This window comes from Tursiops truncatus, chromosome X (genome assembly GCF_011762595.2).
Source record: "Tursiops truncatus isolate mTurTru1 chromosome X, mTurTru1.mat.Y, whole genome shotgun sequence".
Lineage (NCBI taxonomy): Eukaryota > Metazoa > Chordata > Mammalia > Artiodactyla > Delphinidae > Tursiops > Tursiops truncatus.
The window spans coordinates 79,124,164-79,145,089 of record NC_047055.1 but is presented as its reverse complement, the minus strand read 5'-3'; the positions used below and the strand labels follow the sequence as shown (position 1 = coordinate 79,145,089).

The window sequence follows — 20,926 nt, the reverse complement described above, 5'->3', positions numbered from 1 at the left end:
ACAGCTGGTAAACAAGATGAATTCATCTGTCAAGAGCCAAAATATTTAAAGGGATCATCAAACATTTTAAATAAAGACCCAAGATTACATTGCTCCTCTACCATCCCAAACTCACATTGAGACCAAATTAGCTAAACCCCACCTACGCTGGTTTAACACTAGCATTTTCCAAAGACCTCGGATACTGACTAAAGGATTAAGACACTGCAAACAACCCTGTGTAAACCAAGCAGTTACCTACAACTGCAATGATTTTTTAAAATGGGAAAACACTAAAATATAAAACCATTCGATAAAGCGCAACAGAATAACAAATGAAAGCACTTTGCTGTGTGTAAGTGACTTCATTCAGATACATAAAGATAAAGGGTATACATCTAAAGCCCAGAGAGGGAAAACAACAACAAGCTACCTAAGTATCAATTGTAAATACTTACTTAATAATACATTACTGGGAATTTGACCACACCACTTTAACTAGATAGCGTGGGAAACCTTGTACAAATTACTTAAATTCTACCAAGGTCAGAGTGACAAGCTCAAATTTGAGCCTTAGACCCTCAATCATTAGAGCTGGCAAGCGAACTGTATTCACAGGAACGCAAAGTAAATTTCCTAACAGAATGCACAGCTAGCTGACCACTAACATAAGAGCAGAGAGACCTGCATCCAACTCTGGGGGCGGTTATATCTATGAGAGAAACTAGAAAATCACATTTTAGACAAGTCTCTAGAACTTCCTAGCTCCTTATTTTAAGACATTATTAACTTTTCAAGGCCGCCTGCTATTTTAACGCTCGAAATGACAACTTCCTCAAACAAAATAACACGTAGAAAAGGGCAAGCTAGTACAGGAGAATCTAGGACAGAATCTTAAATCTTTAAAAATCCCTGAGAGGGAGGGGAACACAGACTAATAACTAATCCCACTACCTACAATCATGGCTAAGACAATTGAAGATTCACTTCTTAGTGCACAAATGTTCAAAAACAATAAAACCCTTGACACATCTCAACTGAGAAATCAACAAAAAAATAACCTCGTGGGAAACCTTAGAACCGCAGCCCAATCCCCCCTCCCTCCCGCCCCAAATAGCCTCAATATGGAAAGGCAGCTGAAGGACACTCCTATAATTTGGTTGTTTCCTTATTTTTAGTACCAAATACTCTCGACTAATTGTCTAAAAGGGCAACCGCCTTGCACTTGTGCAGCTACACTCCAGTTGCTTTACAAACTCTTCAAGCAGGGATGAAAACTTAAAAAAAATACACCCCCTATGAATAAAGAGATACCGGGCTAAAGAATGGGGATGGAAGACCCAGAGGCGGCGGCGGCGGAGGAATACAGGGAGAAAGTAACACAAAGCGAGAAACTGGCGGGCAGGATGGTCAACGCCAAAACCCCAGCACCAGGGTGGTTTCTCCCCAAGGGTAGGAAGTGGACCGCAGGGCTGGCAACCTCGCGAAGGAAAGGGTGTGGCTGCCTGCGGGAGGGGAGGGAGGAGGACAGGGTGGGAAATCCAGGCTGGGGGCAGCGGGTGGAATTGAGCGATGGCAAAAGGAACCCCTGGAAATTTCCAATCGAAACCGGGGCCACTCAACCGAAGACACAGCAGAAAGGCGCTGCCCGGGGGGTGCTGCTTCAAAATCCTCTCGTCGAGGTTACTCGAAGCACACCCAGGAGCTTGTGCCCGTCCTTGGGGTGATACAAAGTGAGGATACGATTACCTCGGAACGGCACCCGCGCCCTCGATTGACAGAGGACCACCAAATCGGGCTAAGGGGAGCAGGGTGGAGGAGGACGTGGAGGGGGAAGAGGAGGGGGCGGTGAGCTGAATTAGGAGAGAATACGGCGGGGAAGGCAAGTGAAAGGCAGCGAGAAGGGCAGGGATTCCAATGCAGTCCATTCCAAGACATCCTAAGCGCGCACGTGTGGAAGAAGCGTCCCGAGAGAGTAGAAGGCTAGAAAATGCACAGGATTACAAAGCAAGAAAGGAAGCAAAAAACAAGCAAGCGAGAGGAAATGTTTAAGGAACGGACGACAGCAGAAACCGCGATCGGATGCCGGTAGACGACGAAAAGCTCAGCGATGCCACTGATGTAATGGGGATGGCTAGAGGGAAGGGAGTGATGAGAGGCAAAGGACGGCGCGAGACCCCAAGGGGGCGTCTGCCAAGGTAGAACAGACACCGGTACCTGTGCTGTCGGCCACGTTGCCCACGGAAGACGCCATCTGGAGCTTCTGGAGGGAGTGCGAAAAGGGGGTAACTGAGTCCCGCTGCCGCCACTACTGGCAAGAATGTTTCTAGAGGTAGCAAATACGAGGGCAGCAGCCGTACCACTGCTTTGGCAGGCTTAAGCGGCGGCAACAGTACAGGCACCGAACCTTACGAACTCTGGTTGGCCATCTACCTCTCACGGTCTTGAAATGGCGGCGACGGCTCCTCGGCCGAGACAACACGGACCGGAACTACTTTCTGTTACAATCAAGTACCAGCGCGGAAGTAGCGCGGTAACCACTTATGTGATCAAAATGACTATAATCAAAGTCACTCTTTCCTATGTAGCCTTCCGCACAGGGCCCATTGCGACAAACACGATTTGTGTCGAGAGCGCATGCGAGCAACCCTGTCAACCCGACTCGCGGCTAGGGCACTGTCTGGGGCAGGACCGTCCAAGTTTTCTACTAGCGAAGCGGAAGATGAAAAAGAAACATACACATGATGGCTACATTTTTGGCAGAGTGGTAAAGTATAGTCCACTACCCAGCCAAGAACATAGATTTTAATAGAAATACCAAAGGCATCTACAAAAGTTTCATCAACTTTATTCGTACAAAAAGGGATAGTTACAAGGTTGATGAATCAATTCTGAGCAAGTAAATTTAAATGGTTATATTTCAAAGGCTGGAATTCAAAACGATGGCAGAGAGGGTTCCAATTAGAACACGTCTTAATTCTGATTCCAGCCATTGATTTAAGCACTTTGATGAAAAAGATTGAGAGTTTCACAGGGCCAAGTGAACCCAAGCATCTCAGATTTGGGCCATATAGCCCGAAATTTCCAAATCCTTTTGGTGTTCAGGATAGTTTTGCCCACAGTATTATGGCAAATGCTTCATAACTCGGGGACATGCTGAGAGTTTGCACTCCAAAGGCAGCAGCCATAAAAATGTTAAAGACGATTCATATTCCTCAAAATCCATGACTCTTCTGAGTTGTGACTTCATTTCCACCACGTAGCTCTGCAGAACGGTACAATCAGTGATATGTAACTCAAGGGAGCTCAACAATGATAAATGGATTCATTTGCCATCTACCTAAACCACACGTCGAGATTGAAACTAAATTGCCTCCACTTATTGAACAAATCAATTCTTTATGATCTCCTGCAGTTTCAAGTCCACTGTTCGGACATTTTGTCACATTGGTATTAATTTGTATCTCATCTCTTGTTCCAGGAAGGATTTAAGGTAGCTTGCCACATCAGCAAGAAATTATAAACCAATGGAGGCAACAAGTTGTGTCTCTCGGAGCCTTCTTTTTTCCAAGAAAAAAAAAAAGTCCTTGATCTAAGAAAGCAAGTCAGTGAATTTCTTCAAAATGTTTCTACTACCTAGCCAACTGCCTACACACACACACACCCTTAAGTCCTCAAATTTTGCTTCAATTTCTTTGAGACAGCTCACATACTGTTAATTATGGATATGGGCACAGAGGAAATTTGTAATATTGATCATTTCTTCTATCACATCCATAATTACGAGTCAGATGCAGTGAAAAAGACGAAGTTCACTACACAAACTCTCCTGGAAGTTGGGCACCAACCTCTTCTCTTAATTTGATTTAACTGGTAAAACCTTTTTCTCCCCGCTCCCCCCCTTCCCCGGCAGAAGTGCTCCATCTGTGGTGAATAAAATCAGCTTTTCAACTTTTAGAACGGACTTCTCAGATTCCACTGGCAGATGTTTAGGCCTTACTGATTAGTGGGTGCTAGCTAATTAAGTAAAACTCTTCTTCTTGTTAAATGCCAGATTATGTTCCCAGCCAGGCAGGCTATTTGGCCCATCCATACTTGTGGTCTAAGTTTCCTTATCCTGAGAGGAGTCAAAGGACGCTGCTGTGGAAAGCTGGGTGGTGGGGCTCACAGTGATTCAATAAGGAAAAACTCCTGTTGGAGTCTCAAGAACCCCCTCCAGGTACCTTCCAGCAGTAGCACCTGGAGGGTTTAGTTGGAAGGACTTATCAGATAAATGCATCTTCTTTGGCCAATCAAGTAACATTTACTAGAGTGCAAGGCACTGTGGGAGACACAAAAATCAGCAAGACAAGATCTTTGCCCTCGAGGAAATTGAAGCCCAGTTAGGTAGACACAAAAAGCCGCTAGAGCATAAAACAGAAGAGTATTATTAAGGTGATAAAATACATCACTGTCTATAAATATCTGAGGAGGGAACAGTCACTTCAGGCTGGAGGAGGGTGACCAAGAAGGCCTGACCTGGGCATTGATGGAGGTGCTTTTGTGTGTTCTCTTTCACACTGATTTCTGTTTGTTTGTTTTTCTCCCTTTTGTGGGCAATTGTAAATTCAGAATCACCTAAAATAAACCAGCCGCTTCTTCCACCGCAATCCCAAACTTTGCCACCGTAATCATACCGCTAATGGTGTATTCGTTTTCTGTTACTGTCTCGCAAATTGCCCACCAATTTAGCGGCTTGAAACAACGCACACTTCAGAGCAGTCGCGCCAGCGCTCGGCGAGAGAGCCGGAGACACGCTCTGGCCGCCGCCGCCGCCGCCGCCGCGCAGTTGCCGCTGGAAAATGGCTCCAAAGGTTCAGTGAAGCTGGAAAAATACCTAGATGTAGCGCCACAGGCTCTCCAGATGTTTGGGGATAATATTCCAGAGAGAGATCGACCCCCACCCCCCGGAGTAGCTAACCACTCATAACGAAGAAAATTCGTTTTAAAACCTTCCGGAAATCTTTGAGCCCGAATAAAAGTAAAGAAACTGATTTCATGGTAGCACAGCAACCATCACTAGCCAGTGAGTTTGGAAAAAATGATTCCTTATTTGGTAGCTGCTATGGTAAAGACATGGCCAGCTGTGATATCAACAGGGAAGATGAAAAAGGTAGAACAAAATAGATCAAAGACTGAAAGCCTAATGGGTACATTAAAAAGGCGGCTTTCTGCAGAACAAAAGCAGAAAAGCAAGGGGAGCACACCCTCTGGGAGCTCTGCCAGATGAGGATACGTTTTCCTCTCCTCAGCACCAATAGTCTTTAAGGATGCGAGAGCTCAAAAGACCAATAAGGTCCACTTTCCTCGTCAATCATCACTATAGTCCTACCCCTTAGTCTCTTGACCTACAAACTCTGAGGAGCAGTGTATCAAAATGGAGGAAGTGAGATTCAAAGCCCTGGTTCATTCTTCCAATCCAAATCCAACACGTAAGGATGTCTGAAAAGATTTTCAGTCTTCAGCCTGAAACTGTGTGCCGAGAACAAAATAATTCATTAAAGAGTTCAGAATCTCAGAATGGAGATTTGCGTCTTCACCACAATGAACACGTGCCTGTAGTTATTGGACTTACCCGTCAAGACTGCGTTTGGTATTCTGTGCCTAGAAATGAGGGGGATGTATGCTTTGGAAGCATTGCCTATTGTCTGGACAGTTTTTCCATGGAAGTTTCTGCAGTTGCTTCTCAAGCGGGAGAGAACTCTTTCTCCAAAAATGAAAACCAGGACCTAGTCGTTGCCCCAGAGATCTTTGTGGACAAGTCTGTATATGGCTTGTTCATTGGCACCTCAGGTGTCACACTGCAAAGCCCAAGAGTGAGTCATGATGATGTCCCTCCACACTCACCACTGCCACCTCCAATGCAGAAAAATCAAATCCAAAGGAACGTCGGTGGACTTACCAGCACAGATGTCCATGTGTCCGAAAGTATACGTGCTATCATTTGAATTTTGATCCTGACTCTGCTCCTGTGGTTGCAAGAGTTTCTTTCTTTTTTTTAGTTTATTCATTTTTAAAATTTATTTATTTTTGGCTCCATTGGGTCTTCGTTGCTGCGTGCAGGCTTTCTCTAGTTGCAGCGAGCAGGGGCTACTCTTTGTTGTGGTGCACGGCCTTCTCATTGCAGTGGCTTCTCTTGCTGCGGAGCACCGGCTCTAGGCGCATGGGCCTCAGCAGTTGTGGCTCACGGGTCAGTAGTTGTGGCTCGTGGGCTCTAGCTCTAGAGTGCAGGCTCAGTAGTTGTGGCACACGGGCCTAGTTGTTCCATGGCATGTGGGATCTTCCTGGACCAGGGCTCAAACCCATGTCCCCTGCATTGGCAGGTGGATTCTCAGCCACTGCGCCACCAGGGAAGCCCAAGAGTTTGTGACTCAGTGGAAAGTAGTGGTCTTATGGTTGTGACAAGCTTTGCAGAGAAGCTGAGAAAACTTGTGAAATAAGGATAGAGCTGGGGACAAATCACATGCTGGGAGACAGAAGGAAATCTAGCAAATGTGCCAGATGGTTCTTTTCTTGCTCCGGCTAGTTCTGATGACTGTTATCTTTTAAGCTCCAGCTTTTGCTTCCATGGTAAACACTTCACACTAGAATTGAGCACTCAAATGTTAGGTTTTGCTTTTATGAACAACCAGATGTGGATGGACAATTTGCTGATCTAATTAAACATTCAACCAGGGACTCTGGAAATGGAGCTTTTTGTTATTCAAGGTCTCGGTTGCCTGGATATGCAATTTACCCTGTCAGACTCACCAACCAAGTATCACGATTCCTGCAGGTGCTATTTGTTATATGTCAGTATATCAGAATAGACTTATTTCAAAAACTGCCTTTGCCAAACAAAATGAAGAATTATTGACAGGAGAAGCATTACTGAAAGATTAGGAGAACCCTGCATCCTGCACTTTGGGTTCCAGAAAAAGAGATTGAAATATAATTGACAAACTTTCATTACTATCAAAATCTTTGGCTGCCATAACTGTTAAAGATTTAGGTGAAAAGAGTAATCAATTTGTTTAGGGGTGGGGCAGTATTGCCAACGTGTCTTGAGTTTATTTTTGGTTCTTTAAAAAGGAAAGTCTTGGGCTTCCCTGGTGGCGCAGTGGTTGAGAGTCCGCCTGCCGATGCAGGGGACACAGGTTCGTGCCCCGGTCCGGGAAGATCCCACATGCTGCGGAGCGGCTAGGCCCGTGTGAGCCATGGCCGCTGAGCCTGCGCGTCCGGAGCCTGTGCTCCGCAACGGGAGAGGCCACAACAGTGAGAGGCCCGCGTACCTCAAAAAAACATGCAGAATTTATATATACACTAAAAGTGATTTTTAATCTCATACTTTAGAAAGATTTAGAATTATGAATTGACATAGCTTGGGTAATAGAATGCAGATCTGCAGTATATCTTTTTTGTTATTGTTATTTCAAGAGAGTGATATTTTAATAATCAAATAGTACATACAAAGAAGTTAAGATTTGTGATATCACACTAATTAGATATTATTATTAAAAATTTATATCATATGTAAAGCATTCTTAAAATAGCTAAGTTGACTTTTGCTATGATATTAGAAATGGAAATATATATAAATAAAACATGTATATGTAAAACATATTAGGAATTCTGTAAAATTAGTACCTGGTGGTATATAATAGGGCATCATGGAATGAGAAGAAAACAAAGTTTTTTTTTATTTAGCATGATTAAACAAAGTGGAAATGTAACTGAAGTATACAAGCTCATTGACCTATTTTAAGAGTAATTTTATTTCTTGGGCTTTTTTTTTGTATTTGCCTCAGTTATTTGGAGACATAGAGGTAAGCCAAATCACTATCTGGGTATATACCTAGATCCAGGTGAGTATAGGAGTGAAATAATGGTGTGAATTGTGTCACATTTCTATTGTAATTATGTATGCCTAAAAAGAGATGGGGACTTTTATTAGAAATTTTTTTATCTCCTAACAAGAAAAGTGTAATTTAAAAAATTTTTAATACAAATGTATTTGCGTTCATTTCTGAAAGTAAAGGAAGGTTATACAAAGACAAACCACATGCATACAAACATTTTTTTTTTGACGGTAATTAAGTTAAAAAACACAATAAGGGCTTCCCTGGTGGCGCAGTGGTTGAGAGTCCGCCTGCCGATGCAGGGGACACAGGTTCGTGCCCCGGTCCGGGAAGATCCCACATGCCGCGGAGCGGCTGGGCCCGTGAGCCATGGCCGCTGAGCCTGTGCGTCCGGAGCCTGTGCTCTGCAACGGGAGAGGCCACAACAGTGAGAGGCCCGCGTACCGCAAAAAACGAACAAACAAAAAAACACAATAAAATAGCACAAAATGAACTGAGCTCCTATATATTTTTAAGAGGCATGTAAATCACACAGGATCTTGTGGTGGTTATCAATAAGCTACACTCTATGAAATACTTGTCCTATATTACCACATACACTCCATTTTACCCTGCATCCTAATGCTGCTAAAATATAGTAGAAAGCAGCAGCATAGCACAGGGAGATCAGCTCGGTGCTCTGTGACGACCTAGAGGGGTGTATCTTTTACAACATTCTTTTCTAAATTATTTTTAAGGTTGTGCTAATTTTTTGGTTATGAAAAGTTGAATTTTTCTGTTGCCTTCATTTTCATCTAGTGGTTTGTATATTTTGTAAAAATGGCCTTAGAGGCCAGACACTATAAAACTCTTAGAGGAAAACATCGGCAGAACACTCTATGACATAAATCACAAGCAAGATCCTTTTTGACCCACCTCCTAGAGAAATGGAAATAAAAACAAAAATAAACAAATGGGACCTAATGAAACTTAAAAACTTTTGCACACCAAAGGAAGCCATAAACAAGACGAAAAGACAACCCTCGGAATGGGAGATAATATTTGCAAATGAAGCAACTGACAAAGGATTAATCTCCAAAATTTACAAGCAGCTCATGCAGCTCAATATCAAAAAAACAAACACCCCAATCCAAAAATGGGCAGAAGACCTAAATAGACATTTCTCCAAAGAAGATATACAGATTGCCAACAAACACATAAAAGAACGCTCAACATCACTAACTATTAGAGAAATGCAAATCAAAACTACAATGAGGTATCACCTCCCACCAGTCAGAATGGCCATCATCAAAAAATCTACAAACAATAAATGCTGGAGAGGGTGTGCAGAAAAGGGAACCCTCTTGCACTGTTGGTGGGAATGTAAATTGATACAGCCACTATGGAGAACAGTATGGAGGTTCCTTAAAAAACTAAAAATAGAACTACCATATGACCCAGCAATCCCACTCCTGGGCATATACCTTGAGAAAACCATAATTCAAAAAGGGTCATGTGCCTCAATGTTCACTGCAGCTCTATGTACAATAGCCAGGACATGGAAGCAACCTAAGTGTCCATCGACAGATGAATGGATAAAGAAGATGTGGCACATATATACAATGGAATATTACCCAGCCATAAAAAGAAACGAAACTGAGTTATTTGTAGTGAGGTGGATGGACCTAGAGTCTGTCATACAGAGTGAAGTAAGTCAGAAAGAGAAAAACAAATACCGTATGCTAACACATATATATGGGATCTAAAAAAAAAAAGTGGTTCTGAAAAACCTAGGGGCAGGACAGGAATAAAGACACAGACGTAGAGAATGGACTTGAGGACACAGAGAGGGGGAAGGGTAAGCTGGGAGGAAGTGAGAGAGTGGCATGGACATATATACACTACCAAATGTAAAACAGATAGCTAGTGGGAAGCAGCCCCATAGCACAGGGGGAGATCAGCTCAGTGCTTTGTGACCACCTAGCGGGATGGGATAGGGAGGATGGGAGGGAGACGCAAGAGGGAGGGAATATGGGGATATATGTATATGTATAGCTGATTCACTTTGTTATACAGCAGAAACTAAAACACCATTGTAAAGCAATTATACTCCAATAAAGATGTTAAAAGAAAATGGCCTTACATTAAAAAATCTTGAAGAGGGCTTCCCTGGTGGCGCAGTGGTTGAGGGTCTGCCTACCGATGCAGGGGACGCGGGTTCGTGCCCCGGTCCGGGAGGATCCCACATGCCGCGGAGCAGCTGGGCCCGTGAGCCATGGCCGCTGAGCCTGTGCGTCCGGAGCCTGTGCTCCGCGGCGGGAGAGGCCACAACAGTCAGAGGCCCGCGTACTGCAAAAAAAAAAAAAATCTTGAAGAAATGTAGCCCACCAATTTAGAAATTGTTGCCTTTTCTGCCTTTAAACTCTGATACAAATTGGCATAATATATAAACAACTATGGAACTAGAACTATTATTAAAGAAATATTACATGAACTTAGATTCCTATGATAGCAATTTTCTGCATCTATACTTTCCTCTGGCAAACGCTTTACCTCAATTTCTTCAGTTTAGTCATATTTTCTTGGGTAGAACTTGACTGTACCACTAATTTGCATAAGTGGATTGGCGGATTCTCTTGCAACATTCAAATTTACATTAGGTTTTGAGTTGACTTAGATAAAAAGAAAACATTGTTTTGCAGTTGGATTTATATTTTTCTTTAATGTAGTCGCTAGTAAAATATGCTAGATTTGACCCCTGCCCCCACCAAAGACTCTAGCTGGAAAAAAATGTGGAAAGTGTGAAGCATTATGTGAGAAAAATATTAAACCATATCAGATATATGGAAGTCTTATTGCCTATCATATGTACTGCCATTCTTTAAAGTTTTTTATTTGTTTATTTTAAATTTAGCTAAGTCTTGAGTAATTTGGAATCATTAGTTAAGCATTTTATGTCTAACTCAGTAGTCATGGGGGTGGTTATCCCTAATATTTTTAGTTATTTTGAAATGCAGAGTGTTTATTCATTGCACAATGCTGTAATGTAGTGTTTTGAGATTGCCCTGACCAGAAGGTGTTTCCAGTTACACAAGAAAACTCTTTCTATCTAAGATGAAACCTGTAATTCGAGATGTTTCTTCCTTTGTCACTTAGTTTTCCCTACCCTCATTTAATCACAAGGGTAAAAGTCCTAAGTAAGTCAAACTTAATGGCTTTGTCATTCAAACGTAACTGTATCCCCACTTTTTTCTCTATTTGTTTTTTAGGGTCAGAATTGAGATATTACCAAGAAAAGGCACAAAGCCATAATACCATGGCACTATTTCTTTTGACTTAAAGGGGAAAAAGTACTGAATTCTAGCCGGTGTCGATCGTACCTTGTGGAGACTCCTCTCATTTTCTGATATGTTTTCACCTAATAAGAAGATGGAGAATATGGAGAATATTATATTAATATCATCTGTGTTCACTATAAGCTATTTGGATTTAGAATTATTAGAGTTGTAAGCTTGTTATCAAATTAATGTAATACATTTAAACTACTCTTTTGCAAAGTTATTTATTTTTAAACAATTTAACATATATCTAGGGTGAGTTAAAAGTCTTGTGCATCTATATTAGATGGCAGGTATTGTCAGAGAGCCACTGTATATTAATAATAACTGTTGAAATGACTTTTCCATGTTTCTAGAAGCATTTACAAGTGCTTTGTGTGAAACCATAGTGCACAGAGGCCTTTGGACTGCCCTGAAACCCATTTTATCACGTGTGCATAGCTTGTTCCCCACGTTTTCCTCGTGTGATACTATGTGTATAAGATCTAACTATTCAGTGTCAAGTTCAGATTATTCTGATTTTCATCTAAATGTTTTAAAACTTTAAAAAATTTTCACCCGGTGAGCTTTTATTTTATTTCACTATTTTTATTGAGGTATAGTTGATGTACAATATTATATAGGGTTTCAGGTGTACAATATAGTGATTCACAATTTTTAAAAGTTACATTCCATTTATAGTTATTATAAAATATTGGCTATATTCTCTTGCTGTACGATATATCCTTGTAGCTTATTTATTTTATACATAGTACTTTGTACCTCTTAATCCCCTACCTGTATCTTGCCTCTCCCCCGTCCCTCTCCCCAGTAGTAACCACTAGTTTGTTCTCTATATCTGTGAGTCTGTTTCTGTTTTGTATGTTCATTTATTTGTTTTATTTTTAAGATCCCACATATAAATGATAACACGCAGTATTTGTCTTTCTATCTCTGACTTATTTCACTAAGCATAATAGCCTCCAGGTCCATCCATGTTGTCGGAAACGGCAAAATTTCATTCTTTTTTATGGCTGAGTAGTATTCCATTGTATATCTGTATACCACATCTTCTTTATCCATTCCTCTGTAGATGGACCCTTAGGTTGCTTCCATATCTCGGCAATTGTAAATAGTGCTGCTATGAACATTGGGTGCATGTATCTTTTTAAATTAGTGTTTTCATTGTCCTCAGATATCTATCCAGGATTGGAATTGCTGGATCATATAGTAGTTCTACTTTTAGTTTTTTGAGAAACCTCCACACTGTTTTCCACAGTGGCTTCGCCAATTTACATTCCCACCAACAGTGTAACATTCCCTTTTCTCCACATCCTTGCCAATGTTTATTTGTGTTCTTTTTGATGACAGCCATCCTGACAGGTGTGAGGTGATATCTCATTGTGGTTTTAATTTGCATTTCCCTGATGATTAACGATGTTGAGCGTCTTTTCATGTGCCTGTTAGCCATCCGTTTGTCTTCTTTGGAAAAATGTCTATTCAGGTCTTCTGCCCATTTTTTAAATGGTCTGTTTGCTTAAATGTTTAAAAATTTTATTTTGTGTCATTTTAGAGGGCAAACGTTAATACTGTTCTATTCAGAAAGACAATTTTAATGTGCCTTTGTGTAGCCATATTATAAAATACCTTGAAATATGCCCTGTTATAATGCAGTCTGAAATTAAGTTCTGATTGTATATCAATAAAAATAAAAGTATTTGCCTTAATTAAATGTATAAACATTTAATTGTATAAACATTTAGAAAGAAGGAGGTATTGCAATATTTTCTACTTTTGTATATAAAGAGAGCCATTAGACATAGGTAGCACAACCTAATGTGAAAGGTTAATTTTATATGATACTCAAAGAGTCTAGTTAAAAATGGAAGGTAGGGAATTCCCTGGAGGTCCAGTGGTTGGGACACTGTGCTCTCACTGCCGAGGGCCCAGATTCAATCCCTGGTTGGGTAACTAAGATCCCACAAGCTGTGCAGGGTGCAGCCAAGAAAAAAAATGGAAGGGAAAAAAGAGAGATAAAACTTTAACCCATAGTTTGGCCTAAATAATTTTGATAATATTTTTGGATTCTATTAAATGGCACTTGGAAAAACCTGTACTTGATTTTTAAAATATGTGCTTCTAAAAATCTGAGCTCAAGACAAAAAAAGGAAAACAGGAAAGCTGTGTCCGTTTGCCATACTAAATGGATCAAAGTGGTTTTTGTCAAATGTTTCATCACAAAACGTGATGAAGGCCAGAGCTATTGTCAGGCTTATTAGGACTCTACTATGAATTTTTACAAATAATAAGCTATAGAAGGAATTTGGAAATTTTCTGTGTGTCCCTGATTCTGTCTCTCAATCTGTCTAAGAGAAACTGTTCTCTTTCTACTTGGAGCCATAATCTGAAAATGCAGAAGGTCAAAATATTTATTGCAGGAAATGATCATAGAACTAAAAAATAGGTTTTAAGGAAACCAGCTACACAGGGCAACCATCTTGCTCTTAAAGAAAATCATGTGCCAAAAGCCGCATGGCCAAACAAATAAAAAACAGTATACATTATAATTTTTTTTGTTTTTGTTTTTTGTTTTTGCGGTACGCGGGCCTCTCACTGTTGTGGCCTCTCCCGTTGTGGAGCACAGGCTCCGGACGCGCAGGCTCAGCGGCCATGGCTCACGGGCCCAGCCGCTCCGCGACATGTGGGATCTTCCCTGACCGGGGCACGAACCTGTGTCCCCTGCATCGGCAGGCGGACTCTCAACCACTGCGCCACCAGGGAAGCCCTACATTATAATTTGAGCCAGCATTCAAAACTGGATAAAAAGATAAAAGTTACTAAAATCTTAAATAGGTTATGTGCAATGTCTCTGCTAAAGCTGTAAGTCTAAACATTTTGTTTAAAATGCCTTCAGAAATTGCGATTTTAATTATTATACATTTCACGTGAGAAATAATGCTTTATGAATGATTTAAAATACCTATTATATATATATTTAAATCACAATGGCTTTTCATCAAATGTGAATTTTTTTTTCTTTATTGGCCTCACCACGCGGCTTGTGGGATCTCAGTTTCCCGACCAGGGATTGAACCCAGGCCCTCGTCAGTGAAAGCCCAGAATCCTAACCATTAGGCCACCAGGGGACTCCGTGAATTCTTTTTTTTAAATTGAAGTATAGTTGATTTACAATGTTGTGTTAGTTTCAGCTGTACAGCAAAGTGATTCAGTTATACATATATATACATATATATATTCTTTTTCAGATTCTTTCCCATTATAGGTTATTACAAGGTATTGAATATAGTTCCCCGTGCTATACAGTAGGCCCTTGTTTTTCAAGTGTGAATTCTTAATTTGAAAATGAAATCATACTATCAGCAATAGACAGTTTTGTTGAATAGTCTAATAAGGAACAATTGCCGGTTCCATAAATAACTTTATATTTCTAAAATAAAGTGTTGGTACACTAGTAATCACAAATTTGGTTTCTTTTAATACTTTTTTTAATCCTGTAAAGAAAGTATTTTTATAATCATCCTTTTTATTAATCAATCATGACATGGCAAAATGTTTCGTTACTGTTTCTGGAAAGTGTTACAAATTCTACATCCAGAGATGATGAAAAATTCTTATAGAATTTGTGATAAGTATATATGTTGTGTTAGAAATTTTATAGTCGTGCTGGAGTGTCATGAGATTAATACTTGCAGTCCAGACTGCTGTAGTTTATACTTTTTCTGTATGTTTCAATCAGGTATGTAAAACCATTTGTACTTAGAAGCTCAATTGAATCATCCCAAGTCCACTGATTGTAATATGTGGTTTGGTTTGTAAACAAATAATAGCAATGTCTTGCATATTTCTGGAAATAAATTGTACAAGAATTTATGTATCTACTTATATATACAGAGTATAAATAAAATTTTCATTTAAAAACACATACCAAACACACACACACACACACACACACACACACACACACACTCACACACACGTTTATTTTCTCACCGTTTCTATGGACCAGAAATCCAGGCACAGGTTACCTGGGTCCTCTGCTCAGGGTCTCACCAGCTGAAATGAAGATGTCAGGCTGCAGACTCACCTGAGGCTTAGGATACTCTTCCAAACTCATGTGGTTGTGGCAGAATTTAGTTCCTCATGGTCATAGGACCGAGGTTCCCACATCTTTGATGTCAGTCAGCTGGAGGCCACTCTCAGCTCGTAGAGGCAACCCACATTACTTGCCACATGGCCCCCTCCATCTACAAAGTCAGCGACGGAGAATCCCCCTCGTGTCAAACTCCTCTCACAGTTTGAATCTCACCAGAAAGAGCCCAGTCCCTCCCACTTTTTAAAAATTGTGATAAAAAATAACATAAAATGTACCATCTTAACCATTTAAAGTGTACAGTTTGGTACTGTTAAGTATATTCACACTGTTGTGCAACAGATCTCCAGAACTTTTTCATCTTGCAAAACGGAAACTCTAGGGACTTCCCTGGTGGCGCAGTGGTTAAGAATCCGCCTGGCAATGCAGGGGACACGGGTTCGAGCCCTGGTCTGGGAAGACCCCACATGCCGCGGAGCAACTAAGCCCCTGGGCCACAACTACTGAGCCTGTGTCCTAGAGCCTGTGAGCCACAACAACTGAGCCCACATGCCACAACTACTGAAGCCCGCGTGCCTAGAACCCTTGCTCCGCAATAAGAGAAGTCACCGCAATGCGCCGCAACAAAGAGTAGCCCCACTCGCCGCCAACTAGAGAAAGCCCATGTGCAGCAACGAAGACCCAACACAGCCAAAATTATAAATAAATTAATGAATTAATTAATTAATGTTAAAAAAAATTGAAACTCTAGATTCATTAAACAACTCCCCATTTCCCCCTCCCACAGCCCCTGGTAACCGCCATTTTACTTTCTGTCTCTATGAATTTGACTACTTTATTTTTTAAAATAAATTTATTTATTTAGTTATTTATTTTATTTTTGGCTGCGTTGTGTCTTCGTTGCTGCGCACGTGATTTCTCTAGTTGTGGTGAGCAAGGGCTACCTTCGTTGCGGTGCGCGGGCTTCTCATTGTGGTGGCTTCTCCTGTTGCGGAGCATGGGCTCTAGGCACATGGGCTTCAGTAGTTGTGGCTCGTGGGCTCCAGGGCACAGGCTGGGCTACAGTGCACGGGCCCAGCCGCCCCGCGGCATGTGGGATCTTCCCAGACCAGGGTTCGAACCCGTGTCCCCTGAATTGGCAGGTGGATTCTTAACCACTGCGTCACCAGGGAAGCCCTTGACTACTTTAGATATGAGTGAAATCATACAGCATTTGTCTTTTTCTGACTGAAGAGCCCAATCCCTTTTAAGAGCCCAGCTGTTTAGGTCAGCTCCCTTAGGATAATATCTATTTTTTAAAGTTAGCTGATTTGGGATCTGAATTACATCTGCACAATCCCTTCACAGCAGCACCTAGATTAGTTTTTGAGTAAAGAACTGGGAGAAGGTGTGTATTCACCAGGTGGGCAGGAATCCTGGGGGCCATGTTAGAATTCTGCCTACCACAAATGACAGAGTAACCCTGAAAAGGAGGCAGAGTACTAACTAGGGCCTGTCAGCCAGCTTCACATACTGAGTTCAACTCTCATATACCGTACTAGCCCTTCCAATTTGCCACATGTGTGCTCCAGGCAACAGAGCACTGAAAAAGAGTGAAACAGCCTGATCCCATAACGTTCAAGGTATCAAATTCTTGCCTCAGACTAACTGAAGGATTTGGTAAAGGGGGAAAAAAGCAAGTAAAGACAAGTAAATTAGCTGAGACCAAAAGCCTTTGATAAGTGCATCCCCTGCCCTATCCAGTGGGCAAAGTGGAGATATAACTGATAAGGATCCCATTCTCAAAGGTCCTGACAGCTGCTTCTGGGGTGAAGAGCTGGGCCATAAAAGCATAAACTGAAAGGATAAAGCTACCAGGCTTCATACTGCATATGCTGAAAATAGGTGAAACGGTATAGAGCTGCAAAAACACGTGTGATATCAAAATAGCTCTGGAATTCATCTTCCACCTCCTCTGCCAGTGCCACTTCCCTGGTATTGGCCCAGGCAACTGCGAGAGCCCTCTAACTGGTTTCTAACCCTACCTGACTCTAGTTTTCCACAGTTAACCTTAGAAAATCTAAAATACAAATCAGAATGATGTCTATGCTCTGCTTAAGACCTCTCAGTGGCTGTGCCTCCGATGTCAGTTCCATCTGCTAATCCAGCCTCATCTGCTGGCACATCCCTGTGCTCACACTCATACTGGTTTCAGTTCCCTGAAAAGATCAGGCTGTTTCACACATCCAACCATGCCTTTCTCCAATCTGTTCTATCTTGAATGGTCATCCTTCCATCCCAGTCTGCCTAGAAAATTCTTATATATCCTTCACTCCTCCCTCCTTAAGTAAGGATACTGGCACCCAGCCCATGATTTCCCACTCCACCCTAATTCCTGGTGCTCATACTAGGGGATCTCATTGTCCATGGAGATGACAGAACCAGCAACTTCTGGGTCCCATGATTCTCTCAATTACCTTCTCCATTCCGTTTCAGCCACCTGCACTCAAAGCACCACATCTTGAACTTTACTGAGGCCCAGAATTGCTTACCTCTAACATCGAACCCTTCAGTATTCCATTTTGAGACAAGCTCCTCTCCTACCTGCTTCCTCAGGAGTAAGGGTCTCACAGGACACTGGTTCTTTTACCTCATATGGACCCCTTCAGTCCTTTGAGCCCTCCATTTTCTCCCAGTCTCCCAGCCCCTCCTGGCCTCTTTTCCTTCCTTTCCCAACCTTTCTTAATGTCATGCTTGATCACCAGAACTACTCTCTCGCCAGCAGCCTCAATTCCCTTTGTGTTCCTGTCTGCCAAACCACCCCACAAACCTCTCACCCTGTGTTAGTACTACCAACCACCTTTCTCCCCTCCTTCACCTGGTTGTTTCCACCAGGTGTCTAATCTCTTCTACAAACAAAGCTACATTCACACTCATCCTTGTCTCCATTCCATCTTCCTGTTCAAGATCACCCATCCACTTGGGCCCTATGTGCCATCTTTTTCAATCATCTCCTTTAGAAACTTGCTCCATCAATTAACGCTTCTCTCTTTGATTTCAATCTGTGGTGCCTCTTCTCCTTAAACATGCTTAGGCCTCTCCTGTTTAAAAAAACAGAAAACAAAAATAAAACTCTCTCTTGACCCTGAATCTTCATCAGGTGCCAGTTTCTCTCCTTACTTTCTCAGCTTAAGCTTCTCCAAATAGTAGTAGTCTATGTTTGCTGCCTCTACTTCCTCAAATCCATTCATGCCTCAAACTACTGAAAAATATTTCCATTGAAATTTATTTTGGCAAAAGTCACCAGCGGGCTTCCCTGGTGGCGCAGTGGTTGAGAGTCCGCCCGCCGATGCAGGGGACATGGGTTCGTGCCCCGGTCCAGGAAGATCCCACATGCCGCGGAGCGGCTGGGCCCGTGAGCCATGGCCGCTGAGCCTGCGCGTCCGGAGCCTGTGCTCCACAACGGGAAAGGCCACAACAGTGAGAGGCCCGCGTGCCGCAAAAAAAAAAAAAAAAAAAGTCACCAGTGACTTCCAAACTGCCAAAGCTTTTCGGTCTTGATGTTATTGGACTTCCCTATGCATTTTTAAAAATACTTATTTGGTTGCACTGGGTCTTAGTTGCGGCAGGGGGGCTCCTTAGTTGCAGCTCGCCAGCTCCTTAGTTTGGCATGTGAACTCTTAGTTGCAGCATGCATGTGGGATCTAGTTCCCTGACCAGGGATTGAACCCGGTCCCCCTGAATTGGGAGTGCAGAGTCTTATCCACTGTGCCACCAGGGAACTCCTGGACTTCCCTCTGCATTTGACACTGCAGATAATTGCCACCCCCTTGAAACGTTCCTGTTCCTAGGTTTCCCGTTCCTAGGTTTCCAAAGAACATATATATATGTTCTTTTTTAGATTCTTTTCCATTACAGATTATTACAAGATATTGAATACATTGCCGTGTGCTATACAGTAGGTCCTCGTTGTTTATTTTATATATAGTAGTGTGTATCTGTCAATCTCAAACTCCTAATTTATTCCCCCCTCCTTTCCCTTTTGGTGACCATAAATTTGTTTTCTATGTCTGTGAGTCTATTTCTGTTTTGTAAATAAGTTGTTCATTTGTATCATTTTTTAAGGTTCTACCTATAAGTGATATCATATGATATTTGTCTTTCTCTAACTTCACTTAGTATAATCATCTCTAGGTCCATCCATGTTTCTGCAAATGGCATTATTTCATTTGTTCTTTTTAATTTTTTTTATTTTTGGCCGCACTGCGTGGCATGCGGGATCTTAGTTCCCCAACCAGGGATCAAACCCGTGCCCCCTGCAGTGGAAGCGTGCAGTCTGAACCACTGGAACGCCAGGGAAGTCCCCTGTTCTCTCTTTTTAAAATCTCTTCCTCCTTCCACCATTTAAATGTTCATGTTTCCCAATGTTTTGTCAAGAGCTGAAAGGGGTCTGAGATGTTACCCCACTTGCACAGTTATGTACATTATATGTATGGATACTAAAGAAACACGAGACACCTGGCTCAGGGAAAAGAGGGTTATTTTTGATTAATACTCACAACCAGATCAACAGCCAGAGTAATATTGCCATGTTGGTCCCCCACACCCAGACCCACAGGTGACAGGGTGAGAACTGATGGAAACTTTCTATGTGAGTGGCGGGTTTCACCCCAAAGATGAGAGAGAACAGTGGATTTTCTCCATTTATATCTGGGAGACAGCCATCCTGCTCCCCTCCGAAAGGAGAGATAAAAAGCTTTGCTCCTCTAAGAGGGGCTGGAAAGGATCCCGGTTCTTACACCAACCTTTTGTAATGTTAACATGTCCTTCCAAGAGCCAGGTAAATCCTGTGTCTCCAGCTTTTACAGCCTAGAGATGTCTCCAAAGTCTGGGCTTTATCCGTTTTGAAGTGTTAATACTTAGGGAAATAGAGCTCAGTCTTCCTGGAATCTTGGATGCTTCACCTGGGGACCTGGTCTCGGCTGTAACCATTTGGAGCTCTTGGAAAGATAAGAAAAGTTTTATTATCCCTTTGGATCAGAGCAGTGAGCTAGACAAATGACTGGAGATATCCTCATGGTATGTGAAAAGTGAAATGCAGGGGAAGTGAAAGCAAACATTCTCCATCTTTATATTGTGTACATCCCCGTGTCCCAGGTGGCTGGGTCATTTTACAGGAGCACTGAGAAATTCAGGGAAGTTTTATTTTCCACACCAGGATTCTACCTTCTGTCTTCTTCTGATCTCACTCTACATGCTCTCCCTGGACCATCCCACCTCCTCTTGTTGTTTTAACTGCTACCTCTATGCTAGGACCTTCAAATATCCCACCACCGTCCAGACATCTATATGTGAGTGTTCTAACCCCACATGTTCAAAATGGAACTCATCACCCTGCCCCCAAACTCTTGTATCCTCTACGTCAGTTGGCAGCAGCACCATCTGTGTCATACTTGCGGCTGCCCTCATTATTGGAATAACCTTTCCATACACGGAAGATTTTCCACGTTATGAGCTCCGCCCCCCCTCGTGTAAGAGTCAGAACTATCTGCCGGCCTCCTTCGTAGCTAGAACACGGTCCCAGGACTTAGGCTCCTCCACTCAGACACACCTGCATGAGACTGATTCGGAACTGAGCACCATGAGGAAACCAGCTCTACGCAGAGCTTCCATTTTTTGCTATC

The 20,926-nt window shown here is 42.2% G+C and overlaps 1 protein-coding gene, 1 long non-coding RNA gene and 1 pseudogene across 6 annotated transcripts in view; 1 reads left to right on the top strand and 2 right to left on the bottom strand.

Annotated features, from left to right (window-relative positions):
• The window catches only part of OGT (O-linked N-acetylglucosamine (GlcNAc) transferase), a 37,114-nt gene extending 34,674 nt beyond the window's left edge, over window positions 1-2,440 (bottom strand). For 2 of the 5 annotated variants that reach the window (XM_033849936.2, XM_073799030.1), the window contains exon 1: window positions 2,197-2,439. In XM_033849936.2, the coding sequence (XP_033705827.1) occupies window positions 2,197-2,233 (37 nt within the window). In that variant the 5' untranslated portion in view covers window positions 2,234-2,439. Of the gene's footprint in view, window positions 1-2,196 lie in introns of all 5 variants that reach the window. The other 3 variants (XM_033849934.2, XM_033849935.2, XR_012329211.1) reach the window with 2 other exon arrangements.
• A 2,220-nt stretch (window positions 2,441-4,660) lies between these two features.
• On the top strand, window positions 4,661-6,892 carry LOC101320964 (suppressor of cytokine signaling 6-like; annotated as a pseudogene).
• Window positions 6,893-7,560: 668 nt separating this feature from the next.
• LOC141277539 (uncharacterized) lies at window positions 7,561-16,334 on the bottom strand. The gene is made up of 4 exons (XR_012329106.1): window positions 15,164-16,334; window positions 11,216-11,253; window positions 9,979-10,184; window positions 7,561-8,260 (listed from the first exon to the last, which is right to left on the bottom strand). It is a non-coding gene; the product is annotated as an uncharacterized lncRNA (long non-coding RNA).
• Window positions 16,335-20,926: the final 4,592 nt, after the last annotated feature.